Source organism: Lagopus muta, chromosome 7, assembly GCF_023343835.1.
Source record: "Lagopus muta isolate bLagMut1 chromosome 7, bLagMut1 primary, whole genome shotgun sequence".
In the NCBI taxonomy this organism is placed as follows: domain Eukaryota; kingdom Metazoa; phylum Chordata; class Aves; order Galliformes; family Phasianidae; genus Lagopus; species Lagopus muta.
The window spans coordinates 33,479,793-33,499,644 of NC_064439.1; the positions used below are offsets into that span (position 1 = coordinate 33,479,793).

Genomic DNA, 19,852 nt, shown 5'->3' on the forward strand with positions numbered 1-19,852 from the left:
AAATACCTCTGTAGTCAGGGACATGGTTCTCAATGAGGATACATGGGAAACATTTGGCATCACCTCTGACTTCTGCCTGCGTGTGGCATCCATGTACATGAAAGATCTTGATTTTGGTGTTGTGGCCATTGTGCATGTTATTCCACAGAAACAACTACTGTGCCTTCCATGTAGAAAGAGGCTGCTTCCCACTTACTTATGCAGTCATCCGTCACGACCGTGTTGCCGTCGTCACACTCTTCCCCATCCTGAACGATCCCATCTCCACACGTACTGCCAACCTCAACACGGTAATCCACAGGGTAGAAAGGGGTGAGCTGGACAAAAAAAACCCACACTGAGATTACCGTGTAAGAATACCAGCAGCAGGGCTCAACAAATAGAGATGTGGAAGGTGGGTACCAAAAACCTGTTTCCATATCCCACTATGTAATGGGAAACAGGGTTTGTACAGAATTTGATTCAAAGCCCAGTGGAAAAAATAAGGAACCTGTCGTTGATTTCAGTGGTACTTAGCTCCTTGAAGCAGTAAGAAAATACATGATTTTGATTTGCAGGGTTTGTGTCTTCCCACAACTCTTATCCCTGCTGAGTTTTGCCTTATTCTGTGTTAAATCAAAACTGTTTGTTACAATTGTGATTACCCAAACTCAGTCCCAGCTGGCTGGTTCAGCAGCTGGTTCAGAGAAAGGTCAGGAAAACCTATAGCACTGGTAAGTAACGAAGACTCCTGTGAACAAAACCCACAGAATTAGATGCAGTGTCGATAAAGCTGAAAAATAAGATTTTTCTTCATTCACTTGAGTGATTCTGTATGATAATATACATGCTGTATTTAAAAATGAAACATACACTCACAAGTTTTCTGAAACCACAGTCATATTTTCACCTGGACTGGGAGCCATCCAAAGGTATCCTTGAAATACAAAGATCTCTGGTCTCTTCTAAAAGCTAAGGCATTTTCAGTGTGTAATCGGTCCAATTCTTCTTGATTATTCACCACAAAAATCTGGGGCACAGAAAAAGAGGTGATTGGTAACCGCCTTGAGAAGTGTTTTGAATTGTCATGGAATCCAGTTTTGCAGACAGAATTATGTATCTGCAAATATATGAAGAATCGCACAGAAAAAGAGTTTGCTTTCTGAAACAGAATAGCAGGCCAGCTCTGGGTGAGAATGTACATACGTAAGATGCTGCTTTGCAATTGGTAAGAGACATGAGTCTTCAAAAGCTCATGGTCTCTCCTGAGTACCCAGCTATGCTCCAGTGACCCCAACTCTTACGCACCCACAGATAATGACCATGCAAACACTCATCAAACAATGCAAACAGTCACTGCTGAGAACAGTTTCAGATGTTCCAGTAGTTAGATGCTGGCACAATTGCAAAATCCATATGTGCATAAGTATTCTTTCTAGGTTTGTGTATAATTTTTAGGCTTGTTTATGGCTGTGAATAAAATAAAGCACTGCTTAGTGCAACCTTCACTTATCTTTTTCTACTCTGTACTTTAGACTTCATGAGCATTGAAATTTGTGTTTCTTTACATGCACATACTTCAGTCTAAACTCAAGTCTTCTGTTAAACAAAAAAATACTAGTAACAAATTGAGAGAATTAGGACAAGCTGCTCTTTTCGCAAATTGCTTTCATGTCTCATTTACCAAAATTTGCTGTAAGGGCATTAGAAAATAACTTCTTCCCTTGGAAGCTAAATCAAATTTATTTTAGTAAGATTCAAACCATTTTTTAATTAAGAAAAAGCAAATTGAATGATTCAGAGCAAGTAGATTTGGGTCAAAGCCTGATTCCCACCAGCATAATCAGAACTGGCTCTTTTTAAAACAAATTACCCAGAAGTTTTTGCATAGCAGAATATTCCCATAGCCCCCGACAAAGGCCAATTGAATAAAAGTGCCTTCAGCTAGAATGAAAGAGAGCAAAGAAATAAAGAGCCAGCAAAGAACCAATTCTGTAGCTGGTCCAGGAACTGAAGTCCCAGCCTCAGAGCTGTAGTTTCTCTGGAAATCAATAACGGATTGTGCCCTCTGAAAATCTCTTATAGATATTGCCCTTTGAAAATGCAAAGAATTAAAAAACCTGATTGAATCACAGCCAGTGACAGAAAAGCAGTCCTTTGTTTCCTACCCTCACCCCAAGCAGTGTAGCACTGATGGGCAAGTGGGTGGCTGTGCTGGGGATGTGCAGAAGGATGGAGGACCTTCTCTGCATCTTCCCACGTGCAGCTATAGCAACCCTGACTGCAGTCTACAAGTGGCACAAGGAGGGTTTCTGAGCTGGCTTTTCTCTTTGCCATCCCTCAAGAGAAATGGCACTTGGTTATCACCTGTGAGGGTGTATATAATGTGGGTTAATTATATTCAAGGTAGCTATGCTCTTTTAACCTCTACTCTTAAACAGTGCCTGGTGAAGAAGGAGGGCGATAAGAATGACACATAACATTGTGAGCCTTATTCTTTAGCCTAGGAGCTCCCCATGAACTATATCACTTTTTTTTTTTTTTTGCAATATTGCATGATGCAGTATGCACCTTGATTTCATGCACTTTCTTCTGCTGCCATTTTTTGCAGCGCAATAGGGACGAGCAAGCAGCTGACAAGACTTGCAGCACACTTATGCAGAAGATTCAGCTCAATGACCTTATTAAAGGAACGGTCATCATGTCCCTTTCACACAGAAAGCTCTGGAAACATGAGGGATGGGAAAGTTAACAGAGCTAATCACTGCATGTTCAGAGACAAGACAACGGGCGATTGCCACTTGCTTGAGTGGCAGGGCTGTGCCTGTGCATAGCAGCAGCAGAAAGGTGGCATTTCGTTGCTAATTAAGTGCTACAGTGCACAAAATAGAAAAATCAAGGCCCAGCTGAAGGAAAAGTCCAGAAATCACAGAATCACAGAATCACCCGGGTTGGAAGGGACCTCAAGGATCATGTAGTTCCAACCCCCCTGCCTGGCAGGGCCACCAAACATACACATTCAGATCAGGTTGCCCAGGACCCCGTCCAACCTGGCCTTGAACGCGTCCAAGGACGGGGCATCCACAACCTCCCTGGGCAGCCCGTTCCAGGGCCTAACCACTCTCCTAGTAAAGAACTTAAGAAATGCTATTTGCAAAGCCTAAAGATATCAGAGATGGAAAACTGCTACGTCACTTTTTAACAGTGACTTATCCTGTATATTACCTTCTGCAATTCGCTTGTAGAATTCCTTCAAGAAGGCTAGCAACTGAAATTATTTCTGTAAGTGCATGCCCATAGCCAGCACTCAGAAGTCTGATTCTCTTTTTGTTTCAAGGTGGAGGTTTTGTATTTTGGGGGACAGTTCTGTTGTATATGTGAAATGTTCAACCCCAGTATTCAACTCTGAAATCACTGTCTGTGTAGAAGAAAGTATGATAAATAAGCAAGAAGTAGATGCTTCCTTCACCAGCCAATCTGAAATATACTGCAGTTGACTGAAATAAAAAGAACAGATCATGTGTGCAGTAAGAAAAGAGCATCTTTACGCTAAGAGAAAGGTTTCTAAAAAGGTGCTGCATTACTGGTGGTTTGAAACTGCTGCATTTCAGCACCTCCATAACATAACCCTCAGATTGGTTGAGAGACCACATACTTGAGCACAGATTGATTGGGTGCTGGACGTAATGCATTGCCCAGATACAGCCATCTTCCTGTTACGTCCAACGTAGTAGTTAATACAATGATTCTTATAATAAAAGCATGTTGAGAACCATTCACATCCTCTCCCAGAAATCTGCTTACCGCAGGGACTTTTGGATACCTGTGTCCAAACACAGACTCCTCATATGGTGGATTATTCACATGTTGTGGGGGTCTGCAGTGGCATCTTCCTGGAGGTCCTGGAAGTCCTCTTTCCCCTTTTGGTCCTATTGCAAATTGCCCTAGGAAGCAAAAAACTCTGTTGCACTGTTATGAAATTAACAAACAAAACCCAAACACAGCCTTAGTGGGAAAAGTATGGTCAGGTGGATGTATGTGTTCACGTAAGTTTTGAGTTTTGTTTCTCCCACAAACAATACTGAGAATGGAAGGAAGTAGTTTCCAGGATCACCAATTCCAGCACTTCAGATGAAAGAACAGAATTTGTGCCACAATCATCTTTCAGATCACACTTTAACCACTATTTTGGAGAAAGAGAATTGCCATTTGCTTAAGATTTCCAGGCAAAACTCAGCCTGGTCAGAACAGCTTTGTGGTGAGTTTGGTAAGACTGACATTAAGTCAGTCTCTGTAGATGTCCACAACATATTGTGGACACTTCAATAGTGTTGTTTCAAAGGTTTTTGTACAGGAAAACCCAACAATAAACAGAGGAGTGCTACAAATAAATACATAAAAACCAACTGCTTTTTGACTTTCAAACTCTGGGAAGGATGTAGTGCTCTGCAGAATTAAATATGAGCCAACATGTTCATATTGCAAGCAGTGATATTATTACAGGAAGGTCATTTAGGACAAGAATTTATATTCTAGAGGGAAAAGACCAACAAGCCTGATACATAAACTTTCTGGGGATGCAATAAATCCTTTTAAAAGCAATCTCAAGATCCTGGCCTCCTTCCCATCAGCATGGTAAAATTCTGTCCTCTGAAAACTTCCAGCTGAATTACTCAGGTTAAAGATATTTTGTACTGAGAGACAAGAGATGTGTAGATGTTGAAGCAGCCTCAGCTTCGAAGATGTACCATTTCCATTATTACCATTTGGAAGAGAATTTCTGTCCACTGTTGTGAGCAAGAGAAGAAAAAGGGAAAAGAAAATGGAAAGAAGACATCAAATTGCCGAGGTACAAACTGCTTTTGTCCATTTGTGACAACAGCTGTTTCCAGCTGAGCTTGCCTTTCTTTACCAACACTTGAGCATATATGCAGGTTGGGAAAACCCTTCCATTTTCACTGAATATTTTGTGTACAATCCTTCATGTCTATTCTTGGTCTCACAAGAAAAAGCAAGCTGCTCAGAGTTTCTGTGAACATAGTTTTGAAGTTGTACAATAATCAACTATGAGCTTTTCTTATGATTTCCACAATATGCAGAAATGAAGACAGCATACATCTACAGCACTTATTAAAAAAAGATATTTTTATCATCAGTTTTTCCTTTAACTCTTACCTCAGTCCTTCTCTTGAGTCTCATCTACTTTACTTGCACAGAGCTGTACAGGGTAAATATGTCCTGGCTGATTAGAAATCTCGATTTTTCACTGTAAGCCAGGACATCTAGAGAAGCAGCAGACCTTTGATGATAGAGACCAGCCAGTCCCTTCAAGGCTGCCGGATAGCTTTTCATCATCCCCATCTGACAAAATTCCACATGAACCATCTAGGCCAGGTTTTTGGTTTTATTTGAGGCATCAAAAGTCACAATGTAGGCATTAGAGTCAGATTTAAAGCCCTTATAATGGATAGCAAAGGCATGATGTGCCTTGCAGAGAAAACTGTCCTTATTGTTGGTGGATCATTTTTTGTAGAGGCTACATACGCATATGCATTGAGTCGGGAGGGGTGGGGAGGATGGACACTGCACAAGATGGCCTGATCCCCACTTACCTAATCCTGAAGGTCCAGGGGGGCCTGGCTGGCCAGAAGGACCAGGCCTTCCAGGTGGGCCCATGATACCCACAGGTCCAATGTCTCCCTTTTGCCCCTAAGAAAGAGGAGACATTCATTTATTTCCTAAGCAATTAATGTCACATAAGTTCCCCCAGCCTGCACTGGCTTCCCTTTCACGAAAGCCAATGCATCTGCCAATAGGAGAATACATAATGAACTTCATAGCCATCATTCCAGAGAAGAGAGGTGTTGTCCTCTTCTACTTGGGTCCAGGCAGGACTTCTCCTTCTGAAAGTGAAAAGTACCAGCAGATCTGCTCGGTGTGCAGTCAGGGATCACCCTGATCTTATTTCAGTCATTCAGGGGCTTTCCTTCAAGGATGCCTTTTTATCCCTGTCATTCCCTAGGAGGCAGTGCAGCTCAGAGACAAAGGGCTGGTGGAGCTGAAATCCTTGGTAAGTGGCTCTGACTTCAGGGGCATAGGCTGAGTTTGCAGGGTAGACTAAGAAATTGATTCACTGCACCTTCAGAAAGAGAAAATTAAATAAGGAGTCCACAAGGGCTTCTACAGTGACATTTCCCAGTCTTAAGGCATGGATCTTCAGAAGAACACTAATTACTTGGAGACCCACAGTATTTTCAGAAGTACTTTAGAACCTTAATTCATGTATCCCCTTGGCTGTTGCTGTGAATATACCTTTGTTAACAAATCACTGCAAGGCAAGCAAGGGATCGCTTTTGCAAAGTGTAAGCTAGCACAAAGTGACTTCCCAGCTGTACGCTGACAAATGATGTTGCTCTGGAGCCTTATCACTCAGTCAAAATGCTGTAAAATTATCTATAGAAGACAAGTTTATAGAGTTACCACACAATAATGTAATATTCTGTAAAATCAGCCCTAATTTGCCTCAGAGGAGTTTGTTTGTATAGCCATACCATGAGGCATTTGAAAGTTTTACCCCAGAACTATTCAACACCTTCCTATTTTTGCTCCAGAATTTAATATGGTGACACTTATTAAAAATAACTATATTTATCTTCCTGCTCATATTCTCTCCGAGGCTTGCATTTCTCAGCTTTATATTTCAGAAGTGTGTTACATAGCTTAAAGCTGAGATAACTGATTTTATTCTTATGTAACAGTGTATCATTTAGTAAAACAAAAATGTGCTGTGCTATACTCCTTTCAATGGCAATGAGATTAATTCCTTCAACAGAGTGATTTTGAGTTAATGTTCATTCAAGGACAGATGATGGGCAGTTGTATAGCTAATTTCAGAGTAATGAAGCATACATAGTAATATATGCCAAAATAATTTGTTGTTACAGAATATCCCGCATCCCACGAATACATCTGAATGTCTCTTGCACCATTTCAACAGAGGAAGGTTATTTTTTTTTTTTATGGCCCATAAAAAACTAATTGAATATTTGCTTTGTTTAATTCTATTAGATAAACTCTGTGCCATTAAAATATTCCAGGATTTATGTGAATGTCAGCAATGTTGATCACTAATTGCTTCTTACATCACGCAACAACAATACAGAAAACTGGCAGACCAAGACTTTGAAACCCTCAAAGAAAACATTGGGAAATCTTATTCCCCACACTGTAAGAATCTAGCAGAGAAATCCAGTGCTATTCTGACATATGCTGCCTGAAATTTAGCTGAACTCTGTGACTCCTGTTTTGGAGGAATGCCTGCTTAATGCTCTCTTGCTTAGCATAGGTAGACTGAAGAACTTGTGACCATACCATTCAAAAAGTTGATATTTACAGTGCTCTCCCTTTTTCCCAAGTAATCTTGACTAAAAGTTTAAGTCATTCCTCCTTCACAAAGGAAATTGTAAACTTGCTCCTCAGGAGTCAACTCTCAAGTCACAGAGCTTTGAGTGTTATGAATTGTTTGGGGACAGTGAGGCTGTGATGGCTGTGGCTCCCAACTCTTGGCCACCGTTTAGGAAGAACTTGCCCCAGAGGCACAGCAGAATTGAAGAAGTGAATGCGATCATCAAGACGTATCTCAAAATGGAAGTGGAAATGACACCTTCCTAATTTAGCTGCTTTCATCTGGAGATGTCAGCTGGATCAAGAGACAGGAAATGGCTCCATGTTGATGGAAAACATCAGCTGAACAAACAGCCAGATAACTACAGCACTTAAAGGCAGCAGTCAGATCTACACAGCCTTAAAATGCTACCTGCAGTTTTGCGTTTTGTTTTTTAAAAGTTTTTTTTGTGGTTTTATTGTACTTTTTTTTTAAGAGGAGAAAGGAAATAAATAGTTCATTAATTACAGAAGGAGAAGCCCTGTTTTTCTGCAGAAGATCAATGCTGAAATTGCTTTCAAGGTGACAGATAGGGGCTGTATAACCAAGCCTCCATGAATCCCTACTTCAGTCAAGACTACATTTCTTTCAGTCACACTGATTGCTGCCCTGACCCACAACATCCTATGTGACTGCTTTTTGATCCACACATTGTGTAATGTGGCAAAATGTCTAACATCACGTATAAAGTCCTCTTGGAAAAAAAGGGACTCTGCACTGTTTTCCTGTTGATCTGCAGGCACTCTGTCTTCTCTCTGCCTTATGCTACAGAACAATATTCTGTGCACATCCCTTGTGTGAGGAAGAGATGAGCACAGTTTACACTGCACAGACTTACACTGCACATATCTTCTTTATGAGATGACTTAGCACCCAACATCCAATTTTTATTTTTCCCCACATTGAGTTTTCTTTCTCTTCAGATATAAGCTGACAACATTAGACCAACAGAAAAGCAAGCTTGTGCCTCTGTCTGCAATGCTGGGCATAACCAAACTGCAAATAAAACCACAGCATCTACGAGCTCCAGTATCTGAGCAGATACATGTTAAAAACAGCGTCAATACAGCAGGAGTCTGTTCCCTGCCCTGTCAGAGGAAAGAAAATAGACTCCACAGATGGCAGGTCAGAGCAGTAAAGGGACTACTCTCCTTGGCATCAGGTTGGACTTTGTGTCTACTCTCCCCTTTCCTCCACAATGTCATTGCCTCTAATAAATATACAAGGAAAGATGAAATTCAAGATGTTTATCTGGTGACTTGAATAGGCAACTATCACTAACACTATTACCGTCTTGGAAAATGCAGTGTTGGAGAAGCCAACACACAATTCCCAATCCTTACAATTAAATCTGAAAGTTTAAAAAAATCAGTTCAGCCAACACAATTATTTTGATCCCCAAATAAGAAGCATGTGCAACCATTTCATCTCTAAGACACTTTCATAAAATATTACTGCCCCTTAATGTCAGTGCATGTCTTCCTGAACAGACCCCTGGCATGCTGTACTACAGTGAGAAGTATCACATAAATATCTTTGTCTAACAATTAAATATTGTTCTAGTATTAAATGAGAGAAAAAGGGGTGCTGTACTGCTTTGATTCTTTGCACTCTTTCAGACATCTTCAAAGCCTTGCAGCTCTGCAAGATGGTCTGTGTCACCAGCACCAAGCCTGGCCAAAGCCTCATAGAACTAAATGGGATGCAGTGGACAGAACAAATCCAGTTTGTCCCACTCTCCAGTTATCAGATGGGATTCAGAGTGTACCTCTGTGATTTTTAGGATTCAAAGGATCTACTCTTTAGGTTCAAGGTATGCTCTGGTTATATTCAATGAGCTAGTTATCAAACTAGGCAAAAAGCTACTTGAGCTATGCTGCACAGCAAGGGATTTGAGCATGGAAGACAAGACTTGGACATGCATGCGAGGTGCTACAGTCCTGCCAGTGGGACCAAGAGCAAGGCGCCCACACAAACCACACAGTCATACCCCACCATCATACACACACTGAGAAATGCAGGGAACTGAAGGGGAAACACCAAGGGCCTACTTGTTTGCCTCGTTTTCCAGGTCTTCCTATAGGTCCTCTGTGTCCTGGTGCTCCAGATTGTCCCTTTGGGCCCATCTCTCCCTTGGTGGGTGAGGAGGGAAAGAAAAAGAACATAAGTAGAGCATACTTGCCTTCTATGGCACAGCAGATGGCTGATGTTTTTGTTCATGCAATTCTTGCAATTATGTTGACATCATATTTTTCTTGGAAATTCACAACATATTTAAAACAAGAGTAAGGCCAAAAACATCTATTTTATCAAAATTTCCTTGAAAGATTCCTCTTTAAAGAGGAAGCTGAATGGGAGACCAGAAATATTCTAAAAGGGAGGTGAAGACTAGCAAAACTCTCCAATATCATGTCTGCTGTTAAAATGCACATTTGGAATTGCAGGATTAGAAAAATAAGTGAAAAATAAAACTCAAACAATTAGGCTGCTCATGAATATATATCATGTGCCTGACTATGTTAAATAGAAAGAAAATTGTGACTAAACATACATTCTGTGAAGAAAAAGAAAAAAAAGAGAAAAAACAAGCAGATAAATCTTGGGTTTTCTCCTAAAGGAAAAAAAAAAAAAAAAAAAAGAATTTGATCACATCTAAGAAGTGCTCATCATTGAGTCAAGCAAGACTTTCAATGCCTTATGCCTTCCAGAATGTCTCCAAAGCCATTTATTGACTGTATGCCAGCACTTATTGCAATTCCCCAATATATTGTGCCCACTTACTTTCTGTCCCAGCATTCCGGGGGAGCCTGTTTCTCCCTGCAAAGTGAAAAGAGAAAAATCATCAAAATAATCGGTGTGATCTTTGACAAAGCAGCACCAATTTAGGCCTTTAAGGAAAAATTAAAAGTGCCATGTTCTAGTATCAGTTAAAAACAAACAAATAAACCTACAATGTGATTCATCAGTAGCAGTGACAGTAGAATTATTAGAATTGGTCTGGATTTACAAGATTTTTCTATAAAGACCCTTGTATAATAACATTGATCCTTTGTTTGATCCTCCACAGCCTGCTGCATCTTGGCCAAAACCATACCAGTTGTGCTTCTGTCCGCAGCCACTTGGACAATGCCCACAGTTTGTCTTTGGGAATGGCAATTCTCCATTTACATCAAAAGGAATTTGCTTTTCTTTTCTTTGTTAAAGACCTCCCAACCCACAAACAGACTTCCTTTTTTTTTCCCCCTCTTTTCATTTTTCTTTTTCTCTTTTCTTTTTCTTTTCCTTCTTTTTCTCTTTTTTCTTTTTTCTTTTTCCTTACAGTAGTATCATCTCACCAGCTAAAAACATTTGTCAAGCCATCACTGTTCTGTTCTATACAAGTCAGAAGTGCCACTTGCCTTGGGGTAGGTGGGGTACATGGACACAGGGGACCACATCATGTGGGACCACTGCCTTCTTACCGTCCCAGGAACATGCTTCCATGTCACACCTCTTTTTTGCAATCAGAAATACCTCAGCGTTAAGGCGCTCATTCAGCTAAAACTCACAGCCATCTGGAAAAGTACCTGGTCTCCTTTGACTCCTTTGTCACCCCTGTCCCCTCTGGAACCCTGGTGAGAGATAACAGGGCAGCAACAGCATAATTACTATCATTTCATGAGCAAATGAAAAACATTTATCCTATGTGAGGCATTATTTGTCATGGCGCACAATGCAGTAGTACCTTCAGGTGAGGTGCACAGTAGATAACCTAAAATGCTCCCTTATTACCTTCATTGACATTACAATAGGATTAAGAGTCAGACTAGTAGAAAAAGGCACTTATTCTCCTCAGATAATTACTTCAAATATGGGCTTCCTTTGATGCAGTACTTGAGACTTAATTGTTTCCCGAATTATCTTCATTGAAACTCAGACCCCACTGAATGACAAAAATAAGTCTCTGCGACAAAGAATATGTAGCCTAAATAAACCCAATTAACAATTAAGGATCATTATACCCATGCTAGAGATGGGGAAACTGTAGTGGGGTTCGCTGTAGTAACTTGTTCACAAGAAAACGGGGTGTAAGACTCATTTCTTCAGCATCTCACCCCAAGTCACAAGACCGTACACCTTTCTCACTGCATCTTTGCATTTCTTAATGAGACCTTCAGCCATCACTCCATCAAAATTCGACCTTATTTTTAGTTACTGGTTTTAGACAACTGTTCCCAATTGCAAATTACACGTTATTCTATTGTTACACTGACCTTTTCTCCTCTAGTTCCTGGAAAACCCTAAAGGGAATGACAGATATTTTAATGCTTCTCACTTTCAAGATTACCAAAGAAGCAAATTCATACCTTGCAGATTTAAAGTGAAGAAAAGAAATGAAGCACAAGTAATTAATTGCATCTACTTGTAACAGCAAAATTATATTTATAGCTTATGGAAGTGCACTGAAAATAATTATGAAATAAGAATTAAAGGCAAGACAAATCAGCCCAAAAGCTATGGTGAAAAAGCCAGTTAAAGCCAGCCGATTCAATATTGCTTTTAAAACTAAAACAAGGGAAATCAAATGTAACTGAAAGTGAATGAAACTACAATTAATAATCTAAATTAATTTTAGAAATAATCTTCTTCTTTTCTTTCTCCCTGTAGAAGTCCTTAAATTACATTTAAGCCCTCATCTGAGCGGAGATTACTATAAAGCTGAGTTTCCCTTTAAGAAAAATACAGCAAATTAGCTGTGCCCAGCTGTTCTTTCCATTGCTTCATCTGACTAATCTACATACATAATTTTTATCAAGTTCCTTAAAGCGTTGTGGCATACATTTTGTTAAAGCAGAAGCCATGTTATAGAAAATGATGTGCAGATAACAGACCCTCCAGACCAAACTGAGCTTACTATCCAAATGTCAACACATACACATAGCTTTAGTAGAAGATACAAACGTTCTCCAGTCTTCTGAGGTGGGTGAAAACCATTGCAGGTATGAGTTAATGGTGGAGGTATACTGAAGAACTGCAGTATTCCAGTGGGACAGTTACATATTTGCTTTGCTTTTAAAATAAATTTTTGCATTATGCAGTAACTTGCACCAGAGCATTTTTATGAAAAGCCAAAAATGCAGCCAAGCCCAACCAAAAAACATAGCCTTGCTTGAAGGAGAACTTGCACCTCTAGCTGTATTAAAAAAGCTATGTCTTCCAGCTTTCCAGCAAATTTATGAGGGAAGCAGCTGTCAGCAGAGCGTTAGAAACCAACGTCTGAAAATGCAGCATTTGCTTAACAAACCTTGGAGCCCATTGGTCCTCTGGTACCTGGCAATCCCATCACACCCACATCTCCCTTTTCACCCTAAGGAGGTCAATAAAGAGAGTTACTGATTGTGGCTCTCTGCTGAAGTCATAGCTGAATGTCTGATTGATAGTTCAGTGTTCTGGGTTTTGTGACAAATACATGAGGCAAGTCTGACCTTCCTGTAACATAGTCAGAGTTCTTATTGCATTGGTGTTCTATCTGTGACCTCACGTATTCTCTTGTTCTCCTATTTTCTTGGGTGTGCAATTTGTGCTTCAGTTTTGGTAGATGCCATTAAGTGACATGAAAGCAAATAAGCAGCAGAAGTACATCCTTTTTCTACATCAAGTTGCACTGTTTCTCCCAAACATCGCTTCTACTGAGTTGCAGAAAAGAAAGGTATTTTGTTGCAAGCCTTTATGGCTTGAAGAGGCATGATTACTTTTATCATCATTCTGAGATATAATGGGCTTTACAGTGGTTTAGATACAATAAATCATCTAAAGGCTTTACAATATCCTCTCTGGCTGCTGCCACTAATTATACCTAAGGGCAGACTCTGCAGACATGCAACAGCCCTACCAACAGAACACAGTTAACTCTCCTTCCCAGCACTAGAGAGGATTTTCATGTTGGCTGCTGCCTCAGCAGTTCAGAAAAGACCCGAAGAAACAAAGTAGAAGATATACAGATTGGACAAGAGTGTGTCTGACAAAGAGGAAGTAGATCCAACCAAAGAAATAGAAGGCAGAGATGAGAACGTGGCTTAAAACAAAGCAAAACAGTTTGCAGGGTATTTACAGCAAGAATAAAGTGCAAAGAATGACTATAATGAAGATGGCTATCAGATTCTGGGAAGGTCAGAGATCAGAAGAAAAAGGAAAGAGAGATACGACCGAATATTTCTCCTGAATGTGAGAAATGCTTCTGGAAGTGCAATGAAAAAAGCTATAGCAAAGAGGTATTAAAAACAAATTTAGACAGTCTTCAGAAATATAACTAGAGCTTAGACTGAAAAAAAAAAAAAAAAAAGCAAAATGAATGAGTTTTGACTGCTCCACTCTCAGGACCGTGTGGAAAGTAGGTAGCAGTATCTTCCTTCTGCCCTCACTGCTCCCACTGCAGGAAATCTCTGCACAGTGCTTTTGGGAGGACACCATTCCCTGTCTCTCAGTTCAAAGTGAACTTTGGCTCCTTTTTAGTACACTGACTGAAAAGCACAGTCGCTTGCCTACACTCCCACATACTATGCAGAATATGATGCTCCTCATCTAACACAACCATAAAGAGCTTGAGGGTCTGCTTCCCAGGTATGGCTTGAATTCAGAAGTAGTTCACTATTATTCCTGCAGCAGCAAAATGTATGGCATCATGTCCTCTGAGATGGGCTAGCAGCTATGATGGAGTGAATGAACAGTCAGATTCTCTCGAAAATGCCGTTTCAAAATAAGCATAATATGCCATCTTTTTGCCTGATACGTCCTGGATAGATAAAAGCAGGTTATCTATCTCAAGTGTCCCAGCAGAAACCTTGTGTTTAGTAGCTCCACTGTAGATCTGCATATCTGTGTTAGGTAAAACTCAGAGGACTGTTCTGCAGCTTGGTTTATAACAAATGGAGTAATCACTCTGCAATAGTAAAGTGTGTCCTGCCATTACTACTGCTATTAGCTACAAAAACTCACTGGAATGAATGTCTGCTTGTATGGGAGTGAGGTCAAAGAACACATTATTAATCCACGTGGTTGGTAATCCTTTTCCCCTGAAAGTAGCCTGACATTTTCCCTTTATATTGTCAAAGTATATTCAAGCAAAGAGATCATCAAGAACAGTCATAAGAGACAATGGCCAGTTTTGAAACACTGATTTCACGTGTTTGTGAAACAACAGTGGTTATCAGTGAGTCTTCATTAGACTTGATTTTCAATTTACCTGTGACATGTTTTAAGTGCTGCATGGGGTTAGGCTGATAGTGCAGTGTAAGGTTTTTGCAGTGTAAGGTTAGAGCAGTGTAAGAAATCAGGCAAGCACTGAGTGTCCTCACACTGCTTCACCTCCCCAGTCTCCAGCAGAGAGTGGTGTACAGGCTTCCTGAGCAGCCCTTGTGTTCAGATCGTGATGTTTAGTAGATTATCCTATAATATCCTATTAATTTCAGTCTTACCTTCAGTCCCACAGGTCCAGGCCATCCTATTGGTCCTGGCATCCCAGGGACACCCGGGGGACCTGGTCTACCCTTGAACGGAAAACATTGGTTACAACAATTCATGTAACATCAGTCTACACGCAGGTCTCCACTGCAGAAAGTAGATATGGAAGGATATTGTATTTTCAGGAAAATATCTGCAAATGCTTCTTTACTATAAAAAATACGCTGCTTTATATTCATAATACTGTTTGCATTACTGCCGGATGAAATGCGGACTCACAGAAGTATCAATTTATACTGATTCAAATAAGTAGATCAGCTACAGAGAAATCTACATTTAATCAAAATAACCACTGGGGGAAAAAAAAAAACAACCAATATTACTAACTTTGACCTTACTGTCATTTAAATCAAACAATATAGAACAAAAAAATGCATCACAAAGACCTCCAAGAAGTGCATTTTATAGTAAGAACAGACCCAAACCTTTAACTAAGATATTCCTCTTCTTATTCCTCCAATATTTTCATTCTGAGCACTCATACTCACATACAATTGCTGTTTATCACCTACTACATGATTTGCAATAATACAAGAAGTTATTTATCTCTTTTAACTACTGCCTGTAATTCACTCTTTGACTAGCTCCTAAAATGCTGCAGATTAGTGCTATTCCACTGTTTATATCATTTGAAAATACAATCCTGGAAATCTGATCACAGCTTTGAAGCTAACAGAGACCACCCTTGAGCCAGGCAGCTTTTAGCAGGAATTATACTGTTTTTATACTGTATTGGTAGCTTCTCCTTTGGGACCTATCAGTATTTGTCAGAAGTGGAAGTACACCACGGTTTGAGGTTTGCACTGTCTTGTAACTTGATGGGTGACTCTCTCTGAGACATTAATTTTGATGATTTTTATACAGATAATACCTTTGCTTACTGTGGGATGTTTGAAATGCAGATAAATCTACAAATCTCTTTGTTTATATGTCTCCTATTTATTAGAATCATTGATCAGTAGCTGCCTTTGCTTATTATTAGAACAGTATCTCTTTTCCTGGTTAGTGACTACCCCCTGCATATCTCTGATTTCATCCTGCATTTCTGTCTTCTTTTAAAATTAATTACATTAAATGGAAGCACTTTTAGTAACTGAGATAACATATTCTGTTTCATCACACGTAGGGGCACATATTTTTGACAATGTATCATGGCTCATATGTCAACAAGCACAGGATTGTAGTCAGCATATTGCATCGGTGCCAAAGCTCTGGAAGTGTAATCATTAATATCCATTCCTCCATAGGGGCTGTTGGGTCCATCCCGGCCCTGCTTTCAAGAAGTAAAAAGTTTGATTTGGCTTTGTTGGTTTTGTTTATTTTTAACTTTTATGGTAGGTCCTATACTCTGCTTCCCTTATCCACAGAGAAGTAGTTCTGGTAATTTCCCACTCTTGTTATTGTCTGGCTGGAGGTGGATGCTCTTATTAATGGAATTAACTGAATTAAACCAGCTGTGGCAGCTCTCCAGTCCTGCACCCAGAGCTCCCTGCCACCTCCTGGCTGTTGGAGCAACACAGGCAGGGTGAACTTCTATAATTGCCAATTTATATTCAGTGTTTGCCTGTGCATGTCAAGTGTTGGGCTGGTGTCCGAGGCAGCACCTTCATCCATACCTTTCTTCCTGGCCTGCCAATCTCCCCCTGCCAGAAAAAGGAAATGTGTTAGACATATCACACAGACCACAGAGGCTCTTTAGTCAATGCATTTATAAAGAGCATTGGGAATACCTTTGCATTCAGAACTTTTTTTCCAGAAGTAAAATGAGAAGAATTACTTTAATGAAGCTCCTAGACTTTTCCTGCACTCTCAGCCCTGAATCTACAGCCACTTCCTTATCAAGAAAAGCAGGCAGTTGTGCCCAGTTTCAGGTAGGCATCATCATGGTACAAATGCTTTGCAAGTCTGAAGCCATTCATTAATATCTAAACTGCTTTTAACATGAGCTGGCCCACACAAACAATGCTGTGTGGGTGAGCTCTGTCCCTCATGTCTTCCCAGAGGAGGAGGTGTTTTAAGTACAGGGATTAGTAAGAGCACTGATTTGGCACACAAGCTGCTCTCTCACCCATAGTGTAGAGACAGATAGTTGTCATGAGAAGCCATAAAAAAATATTTTGAGACTGAAAGTCAACATTGGAAGATAAAGCCTTAAATTATAGCTTCAAATCCATCCATAGATTTACATTCAAATAAAGCAAATCCCCACGTGTATTTATGTCCCATCATAGACTAAACAGACATGAAAAAAAGTACATGCAACACCCTCCCTCCAATTCTTTTCCTTGACTTCTCAAAACCACACCAAACTTCATAACAACAGGCACTTACTTTCTCCCCTTTTGGTCCCATTATACCAGGAATTCCTTGTGGACCCTAGGGAGAGAAACAAATGCTGTCATTGAGCTGTATCTGTGAGAAGGCATCAGGACGTTACCTTCCCTCAACCCACAGCCCAGTGGGTGTCAATGGGGAATGATGTAAACCCACAAGGTCAGGGTGTTGAATGTGCTATTTGAACACTGTCTCTAAATGCCAGGTCTGTGTCATTTCTGAAGGCAACTGGAGAGTTGCACTGACATGGGAAGTGCAGGGGCATCTCCTAAACAAAGAAAATAGGAAGAAAAAGGACCTAAGGCATAGGAAAGATCGTAGAATCATAGAATATCCTTAGTTAGACAAAACCCACAGGGAAAACTGAGTCCAACTCCTAGCTCTACACAGGACCATCCAAAAAATCAGATTCCATGAGTGAAAGTTTTGACCCAATATTTTTTGAAATCAGTCAGTGTGAGACCCTTACCACTGCCCTGGTGCTCAGACTCCCTCTGAGTAGCACCTCTACACAACCTTTTTCTGATATCCAACCCTCCTGCTTAAACAAATCCTAAATTTCTAGTTAAACAGGAAACTTAGCTTTAATTTTTTTGTTCTCTGCAGCCTCCTGCTGCTTGGTGTGCAGCCCAGATGTAAGCTGTTCAGAGGAAATACTTGTTTTCTGTGAGCAATTTAAAAAACCATGAATCTGTGTTTCCCATGTTGTGTGAAGCTGCCTTTCAAAGATAAACAACAGCAACTTTTTGAACATCTTTTCTTACTTCCCTGAAATTATAACTGAATGAAGAGATGCGGCTTTGGGAAGCTGGACATAAATAATGGGCAAGGATGACATAATTTGAAACTCATGGTTAGAAAAGACAAAAAACGTCTTTGAAATAAAGACTGACCAAGCCTTACACATCTGTTTAAGCCACAAAACATTAAGATATTTCTCTCTCTCATGTGAGGCATATTCCCCTTTCAGAAGATTTCTTAACCCATGGAGACCTTGAATCCCAGCTCAGAAAAAAACAGCTTTGTTTCTGGAGTGCTTCAGTCAAGAGATCCCCTTTTGTCTCCCAATGACTAAGGGAAACCCCATGAGCCATGCTGAAAGGAGCATTATGTTCACCATACAAATTGCTCACTTTAGGTTTGGAGCCTCGCTGTCTTATACCATGCAAAACATGATGCAAATTGTACATGAGCAGGAGCAAACTGTATCCTCAAATGTAAATTACTCCAACTATTTTAGTCGTCAGAGTTATTTTAGGCTTTCAATAGTGTAAATCAGAATGTAGCTGATTATAGTCTGAATCAAAGTTTATCTACTTTTTTTTCATTTTATGCTAGGTTAAAATGGGAGGAATTACATGCAGAGTCACATCATTATAAATTTATTTATAAATTAATTCTCCTTATTATGACAAATTCACACATTTATAGCAGAAAGCAATTCAGAATTAATTCTTAGATTATTTTTAGCAACAGTAACATTTATTTTTCCATGACCATTGACACAAGTTTGTTGTCCAGAGGATTACTGGCTCTAACATTGTTCTAGAAAAAAAACCTCACACTTAAAAATTCCAAAGCAATCTTAAACCCATCCCACTGTCTGTGCTGTGATACAATCTGTTGGCCTACTCCATTTAAAAACATTCTTGGAGGGATCACAGATAATTCATTTGTGAGGTTAATTATCAGTTGGATCTTGCAAAACAACAGAATGGATATTATGGCTCTTCCCGTTCAAATCAGAGATGGTACAAAGAGGTTTTTTTTTCAAAAAGACAATCTGGTGAAGACTGAAAAACCAACAGCTTCTTCCACATGTGTTGCAGCTCTAGATGGTGGCCAGCCACACCACAGGGCTGCTCCATAATGCAGAGAAGACTTTTCTCAGCACTGGGCAACACAAACATTTGTTTTACCATCACTTCTCCATGTCTCCTAATTTACATGCTAAATGACTTTCCCTTATGTTTTATTCTATATTGGATGGTACAGACTGGAATGAAAAAGCAGGTGGGTGGCATTCTCCTCAATTTGGAGACTTTTACAGAAAACTCTCCCTTACACGTGGAACATTTTCTCAGTAGATTTCAGGCTTCCTGCCCTAACTGTACAAAGTGTAGAAAATGAAAGATCAAATGGGCTGCCCAGCAAGCCAGGGGCAAAGACACACTGGATAAGCCTACATCTCCTGAGCCCCACCCAAAAGCCCTTCCTTATCCCTAGCCTGCACTGTAGGTATTATCCTTTACAGGGAGGTACTCCACAAACCTTCAAGTTCATTGCACCTCAGTTCTGCAGGCTTTCTTCTCATGTAACAAGAGTCTAAAGCAAACAAATAAACCAATAAAGAGCCTCAGAAAGAGGTGATGGCACCTCTGGGGTTCTTCAGGGTTGCTACCCACTGTAAAACTCCATGAAAATGAAAGCTGAACTTCAAACTTGAAATATTCAGGGCAGGGATGAGAACACAAGGTAAAAAACCAACACGATTTATGCATAGTCATGTCAAAACGAATTTAAGCCAGAGCTTGATATGCTTATTAGGCTATAAAAGGCATTTACAGAAAACGTTTAACAGCATTACAAGGACTT

At 40.1% G+C, this 19,852-nt stretch overlaps 1 protein-coding gene across 3 annotated transcripts in view; it reads right to left on the bottom strand.

Annotated features, from left to right (window-relative positions):
• The window catches only part of COLQ (collagen like tail subunit of asymmetric acetylcholinesterase), a 36,025-nt gene that overhangs the window by 5,002 nt on the left and 11,171 nt on the right, over positions 1-19,852 (bottom strand). For 2 of the 3 annotated variants that reach the window (XR_007378064.1, XM_048950714.1), the window contains exons 4-15: positions 17,255-17,299; positions 16,540-16,566; positions 14,878-14,949; positions 12,708-12,770; positions 11,677-11,703; positions 10,990-11,034; positions 10,205-10,240; positions 9,475-9,555; positions 5,592-5,688; positions 3,784-3,923; positions 890-1,009; positions 197-317 (exon numbers count right to left, since the gene is read on the bottom strand). Coding sequence is in view for 2 of the 3 variants with exons in the window: in XM_048950714.1 (XP_048806671.1) it covers positions 197-317; positions 890-1,009; positions 3,784-3,923; positions 5,592-5,688; positions 9,475-9,555; positions 10,205-10,240; positions 10,990-11,034; positions 11,677-11,703; positions 12,708-12,770; positions 14,878-14,949; positions 16,540-16,566; positions 17,255-17,299 (874 nt within the window). In the remaining variant the exon portion in view is untranslated. The remainder of the gene's footprint in view (positions 1-196; positions 318-889; positions 1,010-3,783; positions 3,924-5,591; positions 5,689-9,474; positions 9,556-10,204; positions 10,241-10,989; positions 11,035-11,676; positions 11,704-12,707; positions 12,771-14,877; positions 14,950-16,539; positions 16,567-17,254; positions 17,300-19,852) is intronic. The other variant, XM_048950715.1, reaches the window with a different exon arrangement.